General features: G+C 36.5%; 2 protein-coding genes across 2 annotated transcripts; one reads left to right on the forward strand and one right to left on the reverse strand.

Moving 5' to 3' along the window:
• The first annotated feature begins 2532 nt into the window (after positions 1-2532).
• On the forward strand, positions 2533-12236 carry LOC140243694 (sulfotransferase 1C2-like). The gene is made up of 7 exons (XM_072323356.1): positions 2533-2554; positions 3795-3977; positions 5333-5460; positions 8524-8773; positions 9441-9535; positions 10525-10741; positions 12127-12236. Exons 1-7 carry the CDS (start codon positions 2533-2535, stop codon positions 12234-12236), a joined length of 1005 nt encoding a protein of 334 aa, XP_072179457.1.
• A 2386-nt stretch (positions 12237-14622) lies between these two features.
• LOC140243285 (uncharacterized) lies at positions 14623-21664 on the reverse strand. The gene is made up of 4 exons (XM_072322953.1): positions 21604-21664; positions 16327-17343; positions 15837-15886; positions 14623-14754 (listed from the first exon to the last, which is right to left on the reverse strand). The coding sequence occupies exons 1-4, from the start codon at positions 21662-21664 to the stop codon at positions 14623-14625; spliced, it is 1260 nt and encodes a 419-aa protein (XP_072179054.1).
• Positions 21665-23437: the final 1773 nt, after the last annotated feature.

Raw genomic sequence — 23437 nt, forward strand, 5'->3', positions numbered from 1 at the left:
CATTTTTACATTACCGTGCAGATTTTTGTTTCCCAAAAAGATTATAAATTCTCAAAGTTTCAGAAAAATAATAACTCTTTAAAACTCACTGTAGGCAAATGGATATTTTTGCAAACTACATTTTCCATTTTCCATTACATGTAAAATAGTATTATACTCCTATGGAACGTAAAGCTATTGCATGAAAACACTAAGAAGCATGCGATTTTTTTTTTTCCTTATACATGTATTATCAAAGTTCATTTAGCACCTTTTGGGAAGGAACTCTTCGTATCATGAAATGAGTATTGGAAAATCCGACATTCATATATTGCTCTCAAAAAAAAAAATTGAGGTAGTCAGTTAGTATAATTAGACTGTCGATAGCTTTCTCTTCACAATTACGTGTACATCAGATAAATAGATATATGATTCTTTTGTTTGTTTGTTTTTGTGGAAAACACTGAGATAAACCTAAGGGGAAAAAGATGATACAATTGTGTATTACACACCCTATACAGACTGGAAACATATAATATGTTGCTTATCATTTTTTCTTCCATGTTTAGTTTCGATTTCATCAGACAGACCTCTAGTAGTTGTTATACACGATTCAATGTAGGATAACAGAGGTAAATCTTCGTGCCTTGTTAAAATCTCTATTTACGTCCACTTATTTTGAACACGATGTAAGATTCGTGAAGATGACTTCATGTTTGACAATGACTAGACACAATTATTTAACCATGCTTTGTTATGCGCTTTTACAACTTGTTAGTATCATTAGAAAACAACAACAACAACAATCATTTGTGTAATGTGGTCTAAGGTAATATGGAAATTACTAAAACAAAAATACAACGAAGTACACAACATACGCTTAAGGAATGCATTTTTCGAGATCATTTCATTTTAATTCCTTGGTTTGCTTTGTTTGATCACAACTTGAAATAAAGTTAAAAAAAAGTACTGAGTATGCGCAGAAAATATGCAACAGTACGATGATGTTAGTGCACTCCATACCTGTGAACTAGTGCGCAAATGTAGACAATAAAGTTATATTTATCGTGCACAAACGTATAAACGTCGCGTGGTATCAATATAACCAATCACAAAATATGAATAACACTATTCACCATGTATATATATATATATATATATATATATATATATATATATATAATATATATATATATATATATATATATATATATATAATATATATATATATATATATATATATATATATATATATATATATATATATATATATATATGTGTGTGTGTGTGTGTGTGTGTGTGTGTGTGTGTGTGTGTGTCTTAGTCTTGGTTTAAAGATGACATTCTATTACTGTACTATTCAATCAATACGTTTTAATATTCAATTAATAAGTTCTCAATCCATCAATATGCCTGTTGACAGATTTCATCATACAGCATTAATTGCTACCATATCAATCATATTTCTAACGTTTTCGATGAATGTATTTTAGCATCGATGGCGATGTTTTTAAAGATGCCTAAAAGACTCAAGGGGAAATTAAGTATCATGTAGCGGTGACAAGTATTATAGTCAACGGAAAGTGGAGGGAGCAAGCCTATGATTGAATATCCACACACTGTTTTATGTGAACAAAAACTAAGAAGAGGAGACTGAGGTATGAAAAAAAAAATGGAATTGATGATGTAGGTGGAATAGGAATCTTCTTAGGAGAGTACAGAAATTTGAACTGAGTTAACTTAAGAATATGGGCCTATAGCTTGCAAGGATAAATCTAGAAAAATACACAAAGCGGGCTGACAAGCCGGTAGGGCTGTCAATTAAAGCCTCTTCCTCTTTACTGCAAGGAAATGTTTGTTGGATTGATTAAGATATATTTCTTAATGAGGCATTGACACGACAATGTTGACCATACCGACAGATATTTAGGGGAGAAATCGTAACAAGCACATAAGATGGGCTGCTAATAATAGTACCATCATCATCAATCCCAATCGCCCTCAGAACATAGAAAGTGCGAAGAAAACATGAAAAAAAAAAGAGAAAGAAGGATGTGTTGTTGTGAAGTGGAATATTTCTCTTCTTTTGTGTGTGTGTCTGTCTTCTTGATAACATGATTAGCTCGTAGATCCCTAGGTCATGTAGTCACAGACACACAAACAATTTGAATATATCTTAGCAAAAACACTGAAGTTTTTATCATAATCTCATCATTGTTGGTTGGCAAGTTTGAAAGTAAACATATGCCATGATGCTAATGATTGATAAAGACATCAAACACAAGAAGAATAGGAGAATATTCCACTATCAAAGTTCCATTTTAAAGATTGCAAACCTCAGAAGTAACCTGTTTCATCACTCTATGAACCATATTACACTCCACCACGTTTGTTTATTTGCTTTGAATAAACAGTCACCATACCAAACTCGTCCGAAGGTCAGGGAAACACATTATGCGTCGATGGTAAATGATATTTACACCATTTTTCGTCTTCAATACTCAAACTCGGCGGGCAGTAGAGAGCACACCAGTTCCACAGAGAAACATGAGCATGGCTTTAAGCGGTACGCAAGGTATGCCTGATATACAAAGTAATAATCTATATCTTGAAGCACAGATCTTTAGTTGTACTCTATCATATGTGTCGAGAAGATTCTTGAATTCTGACAGCTAGTCGAAGAGAGATAATTTTTGTATATGACACTATATGTCAATAAGAAAGCTAAGTCCTTGCAGTAGTAAATAAGAGGCAACATGAATAAAGTCCTGATTCAAATTATTTTAATATGTGTCTATTCAGCTGTTCAGTATACATGACATTGTGTGTTCTATATGCTCTGGGTAGACCTACCGTAAGCCCAGTTGAAAAGTACATAAAAAGAATAATGTAAACAGCAGTTAAGTGACTGATCGACACCAGTATTCATTAGGTTTCACTATGATATATATATATATATATATATATATATATATATATATATATATTAGAGATTTGCTATTAGTAAGGAAGTTACGCCAGCGGATTTGCCTCTCGGCGATCAAAACTCATTACTAGACGGCATTGTGTAAAGCAGTCATTTATTTATCTATTTATTTATTTATTTATTATTTTTTTTGGGGGGGGGGAGGACAAAATTTAGTTGGACTCAGCTTGACAGGTCCTCTGAAAGACGAATTCTCTGTGTTAAAACAGAGATCACTGTGGACCCTACCGTTGCTGTGTGCAGTGTTTTCATTAATATCATTCCTAGGGTTATTTCAGTTATCATCTTCCGCGCTTTAGGAATTATTCATATTGCTTTAACCATTAATGGTCTAGTGACTGAGGACGGGGGGGGGGGGGGGGAGGCAATACCTTAGATCCTCCTCTCGGAGTCTCGTAATTTAGTGCATTTAATTGCCCTGGGCCAGCAGTTTCACTCGGACTCTACAGTTCTCTCAAAAATGAAAAGTCCTTCGATACATCCCAATCAAGAATGAAACTACAGCTAGTAATAGATGCATCAAAGGGCATGTGTTTCTCTTCCGGAATGTGCAACGAAAGGTCTGGACATTGTGTTCACTTAGGCAGTGAAAAAGATATACAAGGCACACCTTGCGGACACAAACATTTGCTATAATTACGTTCGACATGGTCCACATTGTGCAAGTTAGCAAGTCGTGCTAGACAAAAGGTAGTTTTCTACTGGAGAATTGAAGAAATCTGTTCAAGCGTTCTACGTTTGTCGCCTCCCGTTGCAATGCAATGATGCGTGTTTCATTCAAATTATATTATTTTACTACATCATCATTCATACTTTTCTTTACTGTCAGAGAAAACGCAGGCGAACAGCGGGTCTGCCTTTTCTTGCGACGTTCCCAAAAGCGTGAGAGACTCGTGTTACGAGTATCGAGGTGTCATCATGCCCAGTTTCATGTCGTTACGCTGTATGAAAGCCTTGGAAAATTTCGAGGTCAGACCAGACGATACGTTCATCATTACATATCCGAAATCAGGTGAAGAAGGTGTACCCTTACTACCATTAAAGGGACTGTGCAGTACTGGTTGAGGTGGGGATTCAGGTTTATAACATTCCTAAGTGAGATAATGAGAAACCTCTTATGAAATATGAAAGAGCATGTAATTTCAAGAAGGATTCGACGTTTATTTGATGAAAATTGGTTTTCAAATGGCTGAGATATCCAAAGAAGTGATAATAATGAAAGGTGACAGGCCAAGCCTTTTATTAGGATCTCTTTGTTTCACGTTGTTTTTGGATATCTCAACCATTTCAAAACCGATTTTCATCAGCAAACTTTTGATACCTCTTAGAATTGCATGCTCTTTGACATCTCATAGAATGGTTTCTGAATATATCACAAAATGTTAAAAGCTAAATCCTCACCTCAACCAGAACTGTACACATCCTTTAATCAAACGGTTATCATTAGTCAAACACATCTAATGTATATTGTATGTTCAAAAGGTGAGAAAAACTGCAACAGATTATGTAGAAAATAGTTTAATGATTGACACTCCTGCTACAAAACAAAATCTATTCATACAACGATGAAGCTGCAGTTAATGACTACAATCGCACGATCGATATGTTCGTTAAGAATTAAATGTCTTTGTGTTTGATGCAGATTTGACTTTAGTTATCACCTGCCATCTAATCGGACACTTCAGTGAATCAGTTAAGAATTTGTTTTCAAGATATTTTCATTGTCTGTAAATAGTTCATGTTTTGGAGAGACAGAGAAAAAAACTTTGTGCATCCACCTGAGACCATCTGATTCAGAATTTTGACGCATTGAATGAAATTTCTCTTCCACAATGCAATTCTACCAAATTTACGAGTCGGTTTAGATGGATGGAGTAATCATTACAGCTTTTGCAGAAAAGCGATTTCACGGATCATTAAAGTGTGTCACATGATCTCATAAAACAAGGTTTATTTGTTGTAAAGATACTTTAATGATATTGACTGACAACCATTTGGTATTATTTTAATGGATTTACTAAGTTGCATGTAAAATGTAGTTATATATGTGTCTTGTCTCTTGTTTCATGTGTTTGAACTTACAGTACTCTATCGCTGGAAAGAACATAGTTTTCCGCAGTGTGTTCACAATGTGTTCACATAGTCGACTATGTAGTCCCAATAAAAGGTGGTACCCACACCTTTTATTTGGACAACTGTGATTTCAAATATCTCAGCCATTTCAAAGCCGATCTTCACCTCATAAAAACCTTCAAATCTTCTTAGAATTGTATTCCTTTAAATATTTCATTAAATTGTTTCTAATTATTTCCCAAAACTTAAAACCTGAATATCCATCTCAACAAAAACTATACAACCCCTTTAAAGGTACCACATGGTTGCAGCAAATCACGCTGCTCGCTAAATTTGAAGGAGACGCATCGCAGATGGAGGGCAAACACATTACACAACTCTCCCCCTTTCTAGACGAGGTCGATTTGTTCACATCTTTGGACGTGAGTATCTTCAGAGTGTACTATATCAAACAAATAGCGAATCAACTATATGCATTTCTTTTGAATACTATCATACACATTACATGGTGTTACCACTGTTTTACATTACAAACTTTATCAAGATAAATGTGACTTTCGTATCCGAATGTAGTTAACACTAGAATAGAATTCTAAAGAAGTTAATGGCAACTGTCAAAACATCCAATTAACCCGTTCTATACGGGAACCTGGTGACCTGTGTATTAGGATATGGGGATTTCAGAATTCAGTATTGAACGGGTGAATATAGTCCAATTCCTAATTGCTGCATTCAATTTAGCACAATTTAGCGTAGATGACATGTTTGGTATTTCAATTCTATAATCTCTTCATTCAAATTCATTTTGGAGCATTGAAATTACCTTTAGCCTCATTCTAATTAACACTTTTCAATTGAAATTCGTAAAACAAGCACCATTTCTTTATTCGTTCATTCAATTTAGAATGATATAGTCACGTTATCACGGATATGCCGCACTTTTTGGCTATCCAATTTAACATCTTTTGAAGTCAATTTAGCACGCATGTTTATGTTTTGGTTCTTTCTTTATTGTTTTTTCAACATAGCTATTGTTTTGCAAGCGTCACTACATTTTATATTTTCGTATTCATTTTAGAGATTTTGGTAACAGTTTTTTTTTTCTTCAATGTGTTTATTGAGTTTTCCAATATGAAGTTTTTTTTTCTTCAATGTGTTTATTGAGTTTTCCAATATGAAGACTCATCTGGCCGTTGAGCGCTTTATTCCGAGTGTGTCGGCCAGTTATAGGAAGTTCAAGGTTATGATCATCAACGTTCCTATAATTCTTTTTCTGTCTTCTTGAGAAATACGTCTGTATCTAACTTGTGCTGTCATGACTGTAGGAATGTCATGACTATGATTGAATAAAGTATGATTGAATTGATGAAGTTGATCTGTAGTATTGTTACATATAGGCCTAAAATGACATGTATGAAAGAAAAGGGGCGTTACGAAACAACAAACTCGAGTTATATACGGTCAAATATATGATACTTTTACTGCTTAACAGTGCGTGGATGAAACAAAAAGTTACATAGAAAAACCCGTTTATATGTTCTCACCTTTTCAAAAAAAAAAAGAAAGAAATAAAATGACGTTAATTTGAATGAACATGTTTCGAATTTGACTGCCCATACGCGAAATTGAATGACTGAAATACCCTTTTCAGCCAGTGCTGGCGAATTTGAATGACTGGAGAGCATGCGCCAATTAGAATGCCCGTTTTACGAATTCGAAAGGCACGTGTGCAAATTTCATTGATCGAAATGCTAAATTGAACGAACAACTTGTCATTTTGAATGATAGAATGTGCAGTGACGAGGATTTTCGCTTAATTGAATGAACCTTCTATCAAATGGACTGACAAAAGTGCGAAATCGGCCGGGAAAACCTATATTAGTTAACTTGCGAATGATGGAGACCCCTTGTTGTTCGTCCCAGGTTACTAGCAATAGTCAGCAAACTGTATCAACCAGGCACATTGTGCCATGCTGACTTGCATGAATGAATGAACCTTTATGCAATTTTCAGTCATCATTGCATGTGGAAATGGTGTCTGTAAAGCTGACCAAGATTTGCCCAAGTGGTGATTCATAGAAAGAAAATTGAATGCAAATTGTAATATGTCCAAGCTGGATTATTTTGATAATATCATGGTCGGACTCAAATAAAAAAAAAAATCAATTACAGCAACCCTTAAACCTTAAAACATTTCACTCTGAGGCATAGAAGATTTGTGCGTATTCGAACACTGGAATATGCTTTACTTGAACGTTTCAACTCAATTTGTTAAAAAAAGAAAATCGCAGCAATTCTTATCGACATCATACCCAGTAGTATCAGTATACTATAGCACAGAGAGTGACGAAGCATAAACATTAATTCTTGCACCAGATCCAACTGCTCTCCACTTGACCTTTAAATCCACCTTATTTGTCGAGGGGCTTTGTAATTGTGGTTTCCGGCCTGAAGTGCTTGCTTACATCCCTCACCTTAATTGGACTGCAGGCTCAAACAAGCACATTGCTATTATCAAACTGAGTGTGGATGTTATCATTTTGAAAGTTCATTTGAAGAAACGAACAAAGTTCATATTGAAACGGTACCGAATGGCAGTGCACCTGTTTGATGCTGTTTCAATAAAGTGAGGAACATACAAGAAGAGAACGAAAATGAATGATGCAATATGATATTCAATGTCATTGGAACTACTTGAGGCTTGATTATTTGCGGATTATTGAGTTGGGAAGAAGTTGACTTCGGTTGAGTAGTATTGTGTAGTTGTGTCTGATGCGTGCTCGGCTATCTCTCGATCACGCTATGTACATCCAACTGGCTACCTAACTCCTTCCCGCGTCGCAATCTAATGAAATGATGTAGCACTCATCAAGTACATGGCCAAGGAAGTTTCACGAAAATGTGTGCATGATACAATGTATGAGTGCGAATATACCAGTATGCCATGTTCGCGTAATATGTGTTTATGTGTACATTATACAATTGATTCAATTGCAATTTTTAATCGTGTCTTTAACAAATTTGTCCACTTTCATTTGCACTGCAGTAGATTGTTCTTGAGAGAGAAAAGTTTTTATATCCATGTAGACTTAGATAGACGCTTTTTATCTCGATGATAATAACTGACGCTAAAGACCATCTTGTCCCCAAAAAGATTTTCCCTGATTTCTGAACAAAAGAATGATTTTATATAATATGACAATAACACCTTTTATGTTTTCGAAAACGCAGGACTTGGAAGGTATAAGTTTCAATGATTATGAGTCTTCTTTTATATATATACGCATATATATACATGTATATATTTATATATATATACATTTTTTTTTTTGCAACGGCCAAACCCTTCTTTGTTGTGACTTTTGATATATCCAGCAAATATATAATATAGAAGTATTATAATTATTCTCACTGTATTTGTCTGTATAACTTATATATTCATTGACCCCTCTCACACTACTATGTTTTCCCTTATCATTGCTTAGATTGATGAGGCCCCATCAGTGGCTGATCAAGCGAAAGAGCTACCGTCTCCACGGATTCTGAAGAGCCACTGCCTCACCGACTGGCTCCCGGCAGAAATCAGAACGGACGACCCCAAAGTGAAAGTCATCTACGTGGTGCGGAATCCCAAAGACACCGCTGCGTCCTACTACAACTTCTGCCAGCTCATTGGGCAGCTGCCTTCCTACGAATCGTGGGATGTCTTCTTCGAGGAGTTTCTCGCAGGGCGAGGTTAGATTCTGCTGATTGTTACGTACGAGAAACCGAGGTGTCATGCAATAGTCCACAAGGGATTGATTATTATATACCTCGGAGACAGCGGGTTAACACTTTCGGGAATTGTCTGAGTTAGACCTTTGTAATGTGGACCGTGATGCTTATAGGAGCACGTAGCAAGCGAGTCATCCAGTGTCTGAATGTGTTAATGTAGCAGTACGTTATTATATACAAAGTGTGTGCGTGTGTGCGAGGGGAGGGGTGAAACAGTAGACATGTTGCAATTATTATGTCTTAAAGATTATTTGTGGTTATCTTTGATTCGCGTCAGGTCATGCCCGCAACACGTCACATGAAACAATACACGTGCTATTCATGTGTCTTGTAGGTACCTTCTATAGGTACCTTCTGTCGTTGTTTCCATCCTAAAGATACTCTTGTATCATACCTTGTCACATGACTTATGGTAATACGATCGGAATCACAAATAACACATAAACAGCGAACATTTTCCACTAATAAATCAATAAGGGATTTTAACCTTAATAAAGGATTTTAACTAAAAGGGTGAGTTTTTTTTTCTGTGGTTTCCATCTTTTGGTAATGTTATGAAACCTTTTCGTGAAGGAGTATTATGCTGTTATGCTTTAGTACTATGATCACAACTTCATATACGTTTCAGCACCCCAGGGATCTTGGTTTGAAAACGTCTTGCCATGGTGGAGGAGACGTAATCATCCTAATGTGCTCTTTCTCAAGTACGAAGACATGAAGAAGGTATGCCTAACCTTGATCAACTTGCACGCTCATTTTAAAGGTATTGAGTATGGTTTCAAATCCTTTTCTACACTAGAATTACAACTTGTAAAAGTAGATAGCATCGTCGATCTTTTCAAACTGTGGCTGCAGCGATAGCACAGCCAGGACTAGACTTTATAGACCGCCTTTGAATTTTGTAGACGATATATATATATATATATATATATATATATATATATATATATATATATATACATATATACATATATATATATATACATATATATATATATATATATAATACATATATATATATATATATATATTTATTTATTTATTTATTTATTTATTTATATAACGTGAAGCGGGCTTGGCCTTGTACGTGGTGGGTGCTGCATTATCTTTGGATATATGTGTGACGGAAGAATGACTTCCAGACGTTGCAGTGATGTCCTTGAAAAAGGCTGGTTACACAGTCGAAAGCTTGGGAAATAAAGGCCATAGTGAACATCACTGCAACGTCTGCAAGTCATTCTTCCGTCACATGTATACATGTATATATATATATATATATATATATATATATATATATATATATATATATATTGCATTATGCATAATCATCTTATTTTTTTTTTCACTGTCCGTTATTCCACCTCTGAAGACGCTGAATGTGATAATGAATTTCAAAAATTGAAACTACCGTCACATTTTACCCATTATAAGATTAAACCCTTCAAGGGTGCTAATATTCCTAGATTTGAAATTACAAGATTAAAAGAAAAAACAAAACAAAACGTGAAAATGTACGTGCATCTCTGTGTGGGCTCATATCTAATCCACGTGACAAACTGTTCATTGCAGAGAAAAGTAACTGCATAACAAAACAGACAAATAAAATGATGGCTAAATCCCTACAAGGCTGTGCGGGAACTGTGTGAGTGCAAATCTGACTGAAAAATGATAGTATCTTTAACTCCGCCCTTGACGAATAACTCGAGTTGCAGGATCTGCGTACAGCAGTGGAACAGATAGCTCAGTTCATGGGCAAATCCTTCTCTGAGGACGTCATAGACCGCATTGTTGAGGCTTCCACCTTCAGCGCAATGAAGAAGAGTAAAAGTGCCAATCCAGACTCAATCATAGCGAGTGTGACGAACGTTACGAAGGAGGATACGAAGAAATCGGAAACGAAGAAGTCGGAAGGCTCTTTCATGAGGAAAGGTATTGTACTTGAGCAGGGGGGGGGGGTGGATTGTTAGTGGATTTGGGGAGAGAAGTGGCAACATCATATTTTTAAGACCTTTTTTTTTCTTTTCTTTTAAGCCGATTTTGGGAGAGAAGACCTTTTGACTTGTTTTCTGTGTGTGTTTTTTGTTTTTGTTTAGCATTATTTTGCATTGGGTTAAACCCCCACCCGCTTAGCAAAAAGCTGGATCCGCCCATGTTGGTGGGGGGGGGGGGGGATAGAAGTGACAACAATGGTGACGGTAATATGTATACACTCCTTCATAAAAGAGTGCTTCATAATACATGGAAATAGTATGTCAACCAGTTGCTCCTCATTTTATTTTGTTTTAAATAATATATTTTGCCAACTTCACAGATATAAGACACAAACTTATAAACACGCGCATACACAAACTCGCGCGGACACATGAATCTGTGTATAGGCCTACACACATCACGTTTGTTTGCCTAATTGTCTGATAAATACACTCACATCGAGACTGGGATCACGGTCTTATCATCCATTCAAAAGTAAATAATAAATGCCTACTAGGTGTATTAATGACATAACAACATTAGATCTTACCCAGCTCATATGCACTCACCTATAACCACTTTAAAGGAGAACTCAGAATTATTTTCAGACTTTTGCATTTGCATTTGCATTTGTATCCGTAAATCGGTTATACTGGGTAGAGAGTTACAAGATTTGAAGTGACTGGGATAAGGAATAGGAAAAATTCAAAGTTCATAACAAATCCCACCAAACAAGGATGGATGATGACTTAGAGCGGTATCACATAAGAATGCAAGATTGGGTGCTCATCCCCAGAGAAGTAGAACAAGAGAAGAAAACCTGCATACATTCCACACAGTAGCTATACGCTCATTCCTGTTCAGTGCAATAGACCGTTTCTGGAATGTATTACAAAATAGATGTTTCCTTACCTACACCATAGTAAAGAAGCCTTATCCACTTGTTCCCTCCCGTTAAGTTCCATAGGCCTGAATTAAATTAGTTGTTAGGCCGTGCAAGTTTTGTGGATGTTAAAGGCATTAAGTAAGTTAATGTCGAGTGCGGGAGGAAAATATATTACAAGAAAAGGATCAGTTATCCCTTATTTTCTACCGTTATACAAATATTTCATAATAGTGGAAGCATCTGGCGTTTATGAAATGGGGGAATTAGAAAGAAGTAGGATTACAGGTGTTTCCTTCCTTGGAGTTGAAAGAATATCCGTCAGTTACCACACTCGGCCTGCATGCACACACTGTATATCTCTTTTTTTTTCTTTTGGTTACTTCATGATTCTCATATGATCATCATAAAGTAATGATTCGAATTTTCCTTGGCTTTTTTTTTCTCTCTCTCTCTCTAGGAGCCATTGGCGACTGGAAGAACTATTTCAGTGCAGAGCAGAACCGCCGGTTTGACGAACTCTATGCGAAGGAGATGGCAGGATCAGGACTTGAACTCCAGTTTGAATAGTTATTATAGATATCACTAATAATCATGATGATAATAAGAAGCCTAATAATGATATTGAATAATCAAAACAAAAGAAAACAAAGTGAAATCAATATATTTGGGCCAAAAGGACAAAGGGAATGGAAATTCTTGTCCTTATAATGGCATGGATTCCTTTTCTTCTCATCATGTCATAAATGTATGTATGTTACTAACGTTGTTACCAATGTTTGGTTTGATGTTGTTTTTAAGCATTCCCCTCCCTCTGGTAAAGATGCAAAACACTCTTTCTCTCGGATAAGACATTTAAATGGAGGTCCCATGTGTGAGTTAGCCACAACTAGCGCACGTAAAAGATCCCAGTTCATTCATTCTTCACAAAGAGCAGTATGCTATAACCCGGTGAAGTGACCCCCTACCCATATATACCCACACAAGAAAACCGGCGAATGATGCCAACCCCTCATGGTTTGTCCCAGGTGACTAACAATGTAGTCAGCAAACGGTATCAACCACACACATTGTGCCATAAGCATTAAAAATGAATTTTATGTGATGAAATGAAAGCAAGGAGGATTAATATCCACTATTTCCCATTTAAACAACTTCTTTGAAAGGTCCAAAACATTATTAAGTAACGCGTGGACTTGTAAAAAAAAAAAAAGAAGAAAAAAAAAAAGCAGAAACAAGTCAGTTTTGAATACAGAAAACGACAGCACCGGAGACGTATAGATTATAATGATTGCTCTGTAATAATTGAAATATTCCTCTTTGAAATGTAAATTTACCGTTAATAATTGATGTGTCGCTATACGTTTTGAATTTCATAAAGCTGTCATTGTCTTATTCTTTTTCTTCACTGTGAATCCATTGCAACATGTAGAGACTGGTAATGTTTGCATCACATTCCTTTTGTGAATAGTTGAGCTTGGTCTTGTATAAAGAAGTGAAATGTTCATCATTCATTTCTTTTTCTTTTTTGAAAAGGGAAAACTTTTAGAAAGATTCGAAAAGATTAATTTGACAGACTTCCTGGTCTTTGGAATAACATTTAGTACTTAACTTATATTACTAGTGTACTTTTATTTTTTTTTTTCAAAATAATGGATGTCTTTCCTATCATTAGTATAAAGTTGAGTGTGTCGTCTATGGTAACTACTCAAAAATATATTTCTGCCGTGCATATTTTGCCATGTGGTGTCCATGCAAGGCACATCACGCGACGTTATCCAAATCTATTGGAATCGCCAACTTCACGTTTTGTGTAAAAGAGGAACATTAGATGTATGACTGCAATGAATTCAAAGAACTTTCAAGTGAGATTCAAGTGCGTTGAGTAGGAGAACATTTATTCTGCTTCATCCATTGTGTGATTAGTAATAGAGACGCTAAATTGTTGCTTCGACTAGAGACGTGAAAGTGAAACACCAGAACTAAATGAAATATCCGAATATCAAATTATGATAGCACATGTCATTTCTCTGTAAGTATTCCGCTACATATTATATATATATGAATGTACAAATATTTGTATATATTCATATATAACCAGCATGATCCCAAAACACCTAATTTCATAAAACTGCCATGAGGCATGAGGTATGACCGCCATCCAATATTGTAAATTCGAAGGAAATTTATGGAAAGGATGATTTCACGTTGACAGTTATTGGCATTTACAGGACCGGAGAAAGTTAATATGGCGACACTTTGTGCTGATACCAACTCAAAGACGATGCCCATCAAAAGAAGTTAAAGGGGATGGCTAGTAACGGATCAGTAGGAATGCTGGGGATGGTTGTTCCAATTCTTGTGGGATTTCATTTAAGAGTACATTTTATATCTATTGCTGTGTGCAAATTATTTGCTTCAGAACGGTCTCATATTCAAGTAATGTGCAGTTGAATGCTCCGTCACTGTACAGGCACGCTAGCCTGGAAACATTAAACTGCACATTACTTGAATATGAGACCATTCTGACGCAAGTAATTTTCACACAACAATAGATATACAATGTACTCTTAAATGAAATCCCACAAGAATTGGAACAACCATCCCCCAGCATTCCCACTGATTCCCACTGATCAGTTACTAGCCATCCCCTTTAAAGAAGTCAGGTTAAACAATTAACGGCATGAGTCGTTAAAAGGAGTAGAAAGAAGAAATAATATTAGCGTTAACGATCTATACACTTAATACTAAGTATACCGAAAAATGAACAACTACATTTATAATCAAGCGAATGAATCATAATGATTTACCGTTTAAAGGACTATGCAATAAAGCAATGTCATGCGTTTGCTGCTAAGATTGACAGGAAAGTGTTAACTTGTCATGTATTCAGCCCAACATGATTCAGCCATACTTTTTTCCCGTTCCTTGTTAGTGAAAGACCCATAAAAATGTTTCACTTCTCAGTCTTATGCTGCCTTGCCGTCTGCCTTCGCATTCGACCTCGCAAGTCCTTGGAGCCCTGGCGGCCTCCCTTTCTATCAAGCCGTGGCTGATCTTCCCGTGGTGCGCGGCGGCGTCGTTTGGCCTATGTATATTAAATGATGATTCAGAAATTAATTGATAAAAGTGATTTCAAGGAATCAAGAATAAAACCGGTAATCACAGAATCATTTATTAAAGTGACAAAGCCCAGTCAGTTCCTGAGGTATGGGATGCTTCAGTGTGGCGGATCCAGGCGGGGCGCACTGGAGCGCTTCGCCTTTATTTTATGTTTTTGTTGTTGTTGTTAACACATAAGAAGTGAAAAGAAAAAAATAGAGGGGGTGTGTACCCCCCCCCCCCACAATTTTGCAAAGGCGCCTACCCTTTACGGAATTCCTGGATCCGCCCCTGTGATTCGTATACATTGGTGTATTGGGGTTAGTGGAGTTATAATTCGGGATACACACTACGCACCCATAGGTCTAGAGGGAAAACAATTGTCACAAAGCCTTTTCTGCTTTTAGTTTTATTCGCAACGCGAGTACACACTCATTTTCATTTTGTTTAATTCGATAGCGAAATGAACATGTTCCTTTGGCTACTCAGCTGATTGGTAAAAAAAAAACAACCAAAGCAAAGTTTCAATACAAAAAAAGTATCCTAATATCTTGCCAAAAATGATTTGTCATGCCTTTGATTTCTAAAGCTTGCCTATACTTCAGGAAATGAACTAGCTTTTTGATAAATACTGCAGAGATCATTACGTGTTTCTAGAATTGAAACATTAAACTATAGTTACAGGAGATGAATCCCAGCAAGATACCTAATTATATACCAAGTTTTCGTACAAACTAATGGTCACCCTACATGTAGAATATTACAATTGGTATGAACTTTAGTGTGCTTATCAAAATTATTTCTGCACTTGTATGCAGCCAGGTTTATTCACACAAAAGAGGTTTAGCAGACAGTTTTGTATGATCTGCTCTGATGACTGTACTACATGATTATTTTTGGTTCCGCATGGGTCTGATCAGGGAGGTGGAAAGTCTCTTTATACCTCCCTGGTTTGACTGACTGCAGTTATTAACACATACGACAACCCTAATGGTCCTGTATAATTTATATATAGACTATGATTGTGTGCAATGTACTTAATCTTTTCAGTGATTTTATATTGCTTACCTTGGAATTGATCACGTTTTCGGCTAGATCATTGAAGTTCTGTGTGGTACCTAATGTGGTGCAATGACGGTTCAGTGAAATTATTTTCATTTGTTGTTGATGAAGTAAAAAAAAAAATGAACGTAAATCAGAGCGTAAATCATAGCGTGAGAGAAATGAATGTTTATCATTATAACGCCATGTAAAGTAGGCATGGGAATTATTTGAATTGAATTGAGTCGGAAAACGGCAACACAGTTTCGAAAATGATGTATCATTATTCAATATGACGATTAATGGCGTTGTTCTACGTACGAAGCATTTTATGCATTGTGTAGAATTATAATATTGCCTGCCACTGTATAGTGTGCAAAATTAGGATACTAAAGATGTAAATGACTTAGGTACAACTGAACATTGATAATCCTTTTGGAATTATTACATACAATTTCCGTTTGATAATTCGATCATAGAATACGTTTGAGGTGAATGTTACGTAAAAGTTGCATACCGCGTTGTGGAAATGCATCATCTACCAACTGGCAGACATCATCAATGGACCCAACGTCGAAGATATGCTGGACATTGGGACTGATAAGGTCTGCGTTCCCGTCATAGCCGAAGTGCTTGACCAAGAGTTTGGCGAGGTTGTTGAAGAATGGCGAACACTTGCTCTCAGTGAATGCCGTGTCAAGGGCGCCATCAACGAGAGTGCTCACAAGATTACGAAGCTGATTATCGTTAGATTTTGCCATAGAATCCGTCAGCTCTTGACAGAGAAATTGTGCGTCGAACAGACCAGCCATGTCTGCGATCAGATCTGTCAAGTCCGAGAAGAAGTAGAAGTAGTCACGATAGAAGGAATAATATCCAACATCGCTCTGAAATAGAGCATTGTAGATGTCACTCCAACTATTACAGATTTCGGCCCCACGAGGTAAGGCCAGGACAAGGAACTCCTGGGCGAATTTCTCGATTATAGTGGCTACTCTAACGTCGTCGTTAAGGATTTCATTGAACGCATAGCACACGGAGGCCTGGTCGTAACTGGTGAGACCAAACATGTCACGTGCTACTTGATCGAGGAGGAGAAGCGGATCTAACGGCCTCAAGGCGTAGATGCCTGCAAGAGGGTCGGTGTAATACTGGTAGTCATACTGGTAGTCATAATACGCCTGCCTCTTCATACGTGCGGCGTGTCCATTTGTTACCAGGCTAAATGCGGCATTACAGATACCGATACCGTCCACAGGAGCATCGTTTTTCAAAGCGTCGATGACGGGATCACACAAATGGCCAACGGCATCCGGGCCCAGCAACAGTGTCAGGCTTGGACCTACATCGCGGCAGATCATGTTTAAGGAGACGAGTACGTTCTTCGCTCCCCAGACTTTGCCAGCGGTGGTAATGAGCCCCTGCGTTGTGAGACCGGGGAAGAGTTTGCCATTCTCTTCCAGTGGATATGTGAAACTCTGAAGTTCTGGTGCCAGGCGATTGAATTCACTCTGCCAGTCAACTTGAAAATCACCTGCAGTAAAGTGCATGCAGTGAAGGGTTCAATAAGTGTGTATTCAAACAACAGAACAGAGGTTCCGATGTATCAGTGTAGGAAAGGTGTATTTATTGGTAGCGCGATTAATTCTGCGTGTCTTCAGCGAGGTTCCCACTATCACGATTGGCGCCACGATTGAAATCGTTGTCTTAATCGTGAAGCAAACATGGTGATCTTATTAGATCGTATCAGTTTGTATCAGATCTTGAGATCAATCGTGGCAATCGCGTTAATCGTAGAAAATTTTTGGACGGTTCGAAAATTTTCTACGATTAACAAGATTGATTTTTTTATCGTGATCATCACATCAGTTCGTCTTAGATTGTATCAAGACGCAGCAAATCTCATCTAATCGTGCTTCTTAATCGTGTTGATCGGAATCGACTTCTTCACTTTCCTTCTGCTTATTATCATTTTTTTTTTTGGGGGGGGGGGAACATTTGCCCACATTTTACTCCCAGATCGTGTATATTTTGTATTCCGCGAGTTGGTAGCCTGCATTTTTAGATTATCATTTCCAAATGATAAATTGTATAATTGTTTAGGCACTTCATTAGCATTATTTGTAAGGTATATATAATCTATTTGAAATAAAAGTTGTTTCATAAATTATTAGATATTTTCAAACATATCATTAATATCATGTTATTACCGTTACACAGACACACACACACAAAGGAGTTCCCCGTAATCAATTTGGGGTACTTTTTTAACGAAAACAAAAAATGAGCAAAAATGAAATGACAACGGTATGTTTCCACGTATTGACTAACGTCAGTATAAAAATGAGAATGATTCTCTGTATCGTGCATGAGTGAGCACACATCAAAGGCAAATTTGGTTACTTCTTAAAAGTATACTACAGTATTTGTTGTTGTTTGGTTTTTTTTTTTTTTGGAGGGGATGTGAAATATTCTGTTGTGTATTGTATATAATGATTAATCGCTATTGCTGTTTCATCATCCATCATTCAATGTTATTTGGCCCCTTCACATTTATTGTGACACTTCTCATGTTTGGTTTTTTTTTTTTTTGTGGTTGGTTTTTCAGAGGAAAATAGCTGTGTCAACTCTCATCAAACTGCAAAATCCATTTAGTTTCGGATTGTTGTCAGATAATGCAGCCAAGATCTAGCAGCCCATGTAGAGTGAGCACAAGAAAGAGTAGTTATGTCTTCATTAGGCGTTTTCACATCAGCCCGATGTTTCGAAATAGCGCGCTATTTTCTGACTTGGAAATTAACCCGATTACGAAAAAAGCGCTATTTGATAATGTGAATACAAATTAGCGCGCTAATTTTATCGCTCTGATCGAGAAAATTTCTCGAGTCCAACTCGGGAAATTTCCGAAATGGCGGGATAATTCGCGAACTAGCGCGCTATTTGACAATGTGGAATCGCCTCAAGAAATTAGCGCGATACATCCCATCATGCCTAGCGGTCTATTGGTATACCCGACACTGTTTGCGCATGCTAAGCTGTCGAATTAGCTCGAAAAAATACGGGTTAATTCTTTTCGGGCTGATGTGAATAGGAAATGAAGTAGCGCGCTAATTTGCGATCGCGAAAAATATCTCGAGCTTGGATTTTTATCGGGCTGATGTGAAAACGCCTGAAGAGTAAGCATGTACACTTAATAAAGATGGAGCAAACGCTGCAAAACTGTACTTTTGATATTATAAGGGATGGGTGGCACGATGAATCATAAAATAACAACACCACCGAAAAATTCACCGGAAGCAGAATGTTTCACATACCCCACAAAAGTAACTATTGTGACTTTTGAAAAGTGACCATTGTCACTCGTACATGACTATAAAGATCACTGTCATTTCTTTAAATAGAAGTTAGTCATTGATAGTGTAGCAATACCCCTACGAAGTGATTTTGCTTCGAACTTATTTTTTTTTAAGTGACATTATTTTAGGGAAGTTACTTTTCTGCTGTGTGTATATCGGTTTTGTTAAACACTGTCAAATAAAACAACAAATCAAGCCAAACCAACCAAACCTTCAATACCCCATAACGACATTTTGAAATAAATAGGCATAAGATACATACTATGCGAATATGAAATCCAACACATAAGCAATACTATCAGTTCGGTCAACTTTCTTATATTAAGCGTGTATAACACATTATGTTAGCATTCAAAAAAATCCCATCCTCTTTTTTAGCTTCCATTTTATCACATTTTCTTCGTGTATTTCAATGGAGGGCGAAAACATTTGTCTTGATCTTTTTTTTTCTGGGGAAGAGGGGGCAATGATCTGATCTTGTGCGTTCGTTTTTGTTTTGTTTTGTTTTGTTGTTGTTGTTGTTGTTGTTGTTTTTTTTTTTGGGGGGGGGGGAGGGGAAGGCCGAGCATGTCGATTCATAATCTATTAATTTCTTTAGGTTGAATTAGAGGAGGGACTATCTGAGGTTGTGGCTGGTCTAGGTGCTGTTTTCTCTCTGATGATAACGTAATCGTCATTCGTAATACTACAAAGGTCACGTTGTCATCATCCTCAACCTGTCAACCCTTGCCGTCATCAATGGTTGTGGATAGTATCAGAAGTTTAGGAAATAATGAAATCCACTGTCAGCCGGATTATAATATTCCCATTCAAGGGTCCGTTTCATAAAACTTGTTATCAGTGACAACTGCCACATTTCTGTGACAAATTTGCTCTTAGCCAATCAGATACAAGGATTTCAGTAGCTTATAACAACTATGACAACTTGTCACTGATAACAAGTTTTATGAAACGGGGCCCGGGTCCAATCGCACTTTAAATGCTGGTCGTTTTTTATCCCAATCGTGAAAGATATCGAATTCTTATCTCAACAGCCCGCATGGGTTCGCGGTATTCGTATTGGAACGTATCAGAACGTAGCTGCACGCACCAGATCGTGGATCCCGATCGTAATGATCGTGTTAGATCGAAACCAATCGTGGACTCAATCGGACAATCCTATCGGGTCGTATTTGAATGGGAGACAAGATTGTGACAGATCGTATTGCTTGAAATAGACCAATCGTGACCATATCGCATCCAAGCGAACCAACACATATTGACTCAGATAACCTCGTATCCAAACGTTAAATTTCAGACGAGTTCAACAAAACTTCCATGATCAGTTACGAATGTCCAATCGTGGCATTCGCATCGGATCGCACGATAGTGGGAACCCCGTTTTACCCATTCACAGTAGACGCTTGTCTGGAATGTTCCTATTATGATTGGTTGGAGTTCGGTGAGCGCACTATCCATTATCGGTTCAAAAGTGGTACCGGGTCTATGATTTTATATTGTTAAGCATTCAGCAATGTTCTTAGCAACTAAAACATTTGAATATCTCGTAAGTCTGTATTCTTATTAAGATGAAAATAGGTTGTAGATATATTTCTCTTCAATCTCGATACGTTTGTGCTGGATTATTGTAGTTAGACCTACCACTAGGACGGGTTTTCTTTAACTTTTTTTTTTTTACATAAAAAAAAATCAACGGCAATGATCAATAAGTAAAGTAAGGAAGCTAATCGCAATCGTACATCAAAATGACTGTGCATAAAAATGAAATTATGAAAAATAATAAAGAATGAATTGATTAGGTTGATTATGTGGGTTATATTGCACATCAAAATTACCTTTGAGTGCAAATCATGGTCAATTGTACTTTATATGCTCATTTTAAGTTGAGAATCCTCTTAATGAATCTAATTAATTTAAGAACGTTAACGGTCAATGCATTTAAGAGAGCATTGAATTTAAGTACGTTAACGGTTCTGTACCACTTTGCCAAAATGTTGACGTATCATTCCATCACATGTCAGAGTGTGCATATAGATGTGACTAGTCTTACTCTCGGTATAGGTGACGGTGTGATAAGAGTAATGGAAATAAGCTCAAAAAAGGGAATGACACTTTTACTCGAAGAAACTGTAATATAATGTGACCACAAAGCTAAAAAAAAAAAAAAACACAAAATGTTACTAATTAGGATTCTCAGTTACGTCATTTAGGTTAACTGACTCAATTTTTGTAATTTTGTTTTTGCTGAATAATCTTTTCTCTACCTACATAGTTCATCTGCCATGAAAACCAAAGAAATTGCATCGAGAAAGTTCAGGGGAAATGGTCATACGAATATGTTTGCTCATGTCTTTACTTTCTAATCCAAAGTCTGAAAAGATTAATACTACACGGTGTTTCTCAAAAACACTTTGTCGGCTTCAAACAGGAATACTTACATGATGAGCAGGATGCTGCACATGTTCCAAAGAACAAACCGAAAACAACTGCTGCCAACATATTGAAAGCGCCCCTTTGCAACAAGATCTGCAGAAAATGCTTGTATTCCTTTCTGGTTTTCACCTTTATAAGTAAAAAGTTTTTTCCTCAAAATCTCACGCCATCTAGTAATGATTAACCACGACACGGAAAATGGATAACTCGTACAGGGTAAATGACCATTAAACAATGATAAAGGCTTAACTTTTCATATCAATAGTGCATCTAACTTGTTAATACGTGACGCCCGTTTTTCCCTTTTTTAATCTTGGTGGAACAATTACATCATTTTTTGTTGAAATCAATGATTCAACACGTGCAATGCGTGTAACCAAAGTCACAAGACAATCATAGAACGACTGTTAATATCAGAAGAAAAAAAAAATCAATCAAACAATATCATATTTCTGGGAAGGCAAACGCATTAATTTGACGTGTCGTGTGCTACTGGAATACACGTCAGTCTAGACTATTTCCAATAGTTCATAATATAGAGTCGTGAGTGACGCCAGATATGCTGCAAAATTCACACATCCACATCTAAACGCACAATTGATATCGATATTGTTTCAAGAAATTAAAGTTGTTTATTTTGTTGAGTTGTTGATTTTATTTCATCTCCAAAAAATTAGAGAAACAATCAGGTTTTCGGGTATACAAATAATTTCACGAAATCAGTACAACAATGAGATGAACATAATGACAAGCTAATGAAACTGTGCCTCACTAAAACTCATTGAAATCGGATGTTCTTAAGACACCGAAATAAATGATACGATGGATATCTGTTAGGTGAGTATGTTATGAATATTCATATGCAGATGTTGTCACACATTTTCATTAATTCAGTGAAGTTGTGGATGTCACGACAAGAATGAGAGTAACAATGGATTTTTTTTTCTTTATTCACATTTTTTGTTGGATTATATCACTGGCAGATTTATATATATATATATATATATATAAATATATGTAATATATGGGAATTGTTTCGAACATACTGGTCGTACAAATTAGCAGTCTCTTGTAGTGAAAAATGAGTGAATGATCCCCCCCCCCCAAAAAAAAAGGACATTTCTCATACACCGATCATTCTCATTTCTACTCTGAAATTAAATCATACATACAAATATTTCGTTTCAGGAAGAAATGTATAGGCCTAAATCATTGTCAAACAGACTCTCGAGAGATTGAAGCCTTAACTATAATAATCTGCAAAGCATGCAAATTTATTTCTTTCACATCGTAATTCTAATACGCTTATCCATATGTTAAACATCGAACTGAAACTTGTTCAGTCCTGGATTCATGCCAACAAGTTATCACTAAACATTGATAAAACATAGTATATGCTGTTCAGTAACTCTTTGCAATTTATTTCTGGTCATGTCCAAATTAATGGCATTAATTTAACGAAGGTTGATAGTATGAAGTTTTTGGGACTGTATATTGATAGCGATTTATTTTGGAAGTCTCACATCAATCTTTAAACCAAAGTTTTATCTAGGAATGCAGGAATTCTAAACAAACTGAAAGATTACTTCCCCACCAATATATTCCAAAAATACTCAACCATGATTTCCCCTTGCCTCAACTACGGACTACTGGCATGGGGTAACACGTCCCAGTCTTTGCTTGACTCGCTCTTTCTCTTACAAAAGCGCGCTATTAGAATAATTAATAAGACTGGGTATTTATCTCATACAGATGAATTTTTCCATAGGAACAAAATTTTGAAATTGTCAGATTTGTTTTATTACAATTTAGGGATATTCATTTTTTAAATTATCCAAA

This window comes from Diadema setosum, chromosome 20 (genome assembly GCF_964275005.1).
Source record: "Diadema setosum chromosome 20, eeDiaSeto1, whole genome shotgun sequence".
Lineage (NCBI taxonomy): Eukaryota > Metazoa > Echinodermata > Echinoidea > Diadematoida > Diadematidae > Diadema > Diadema setosum.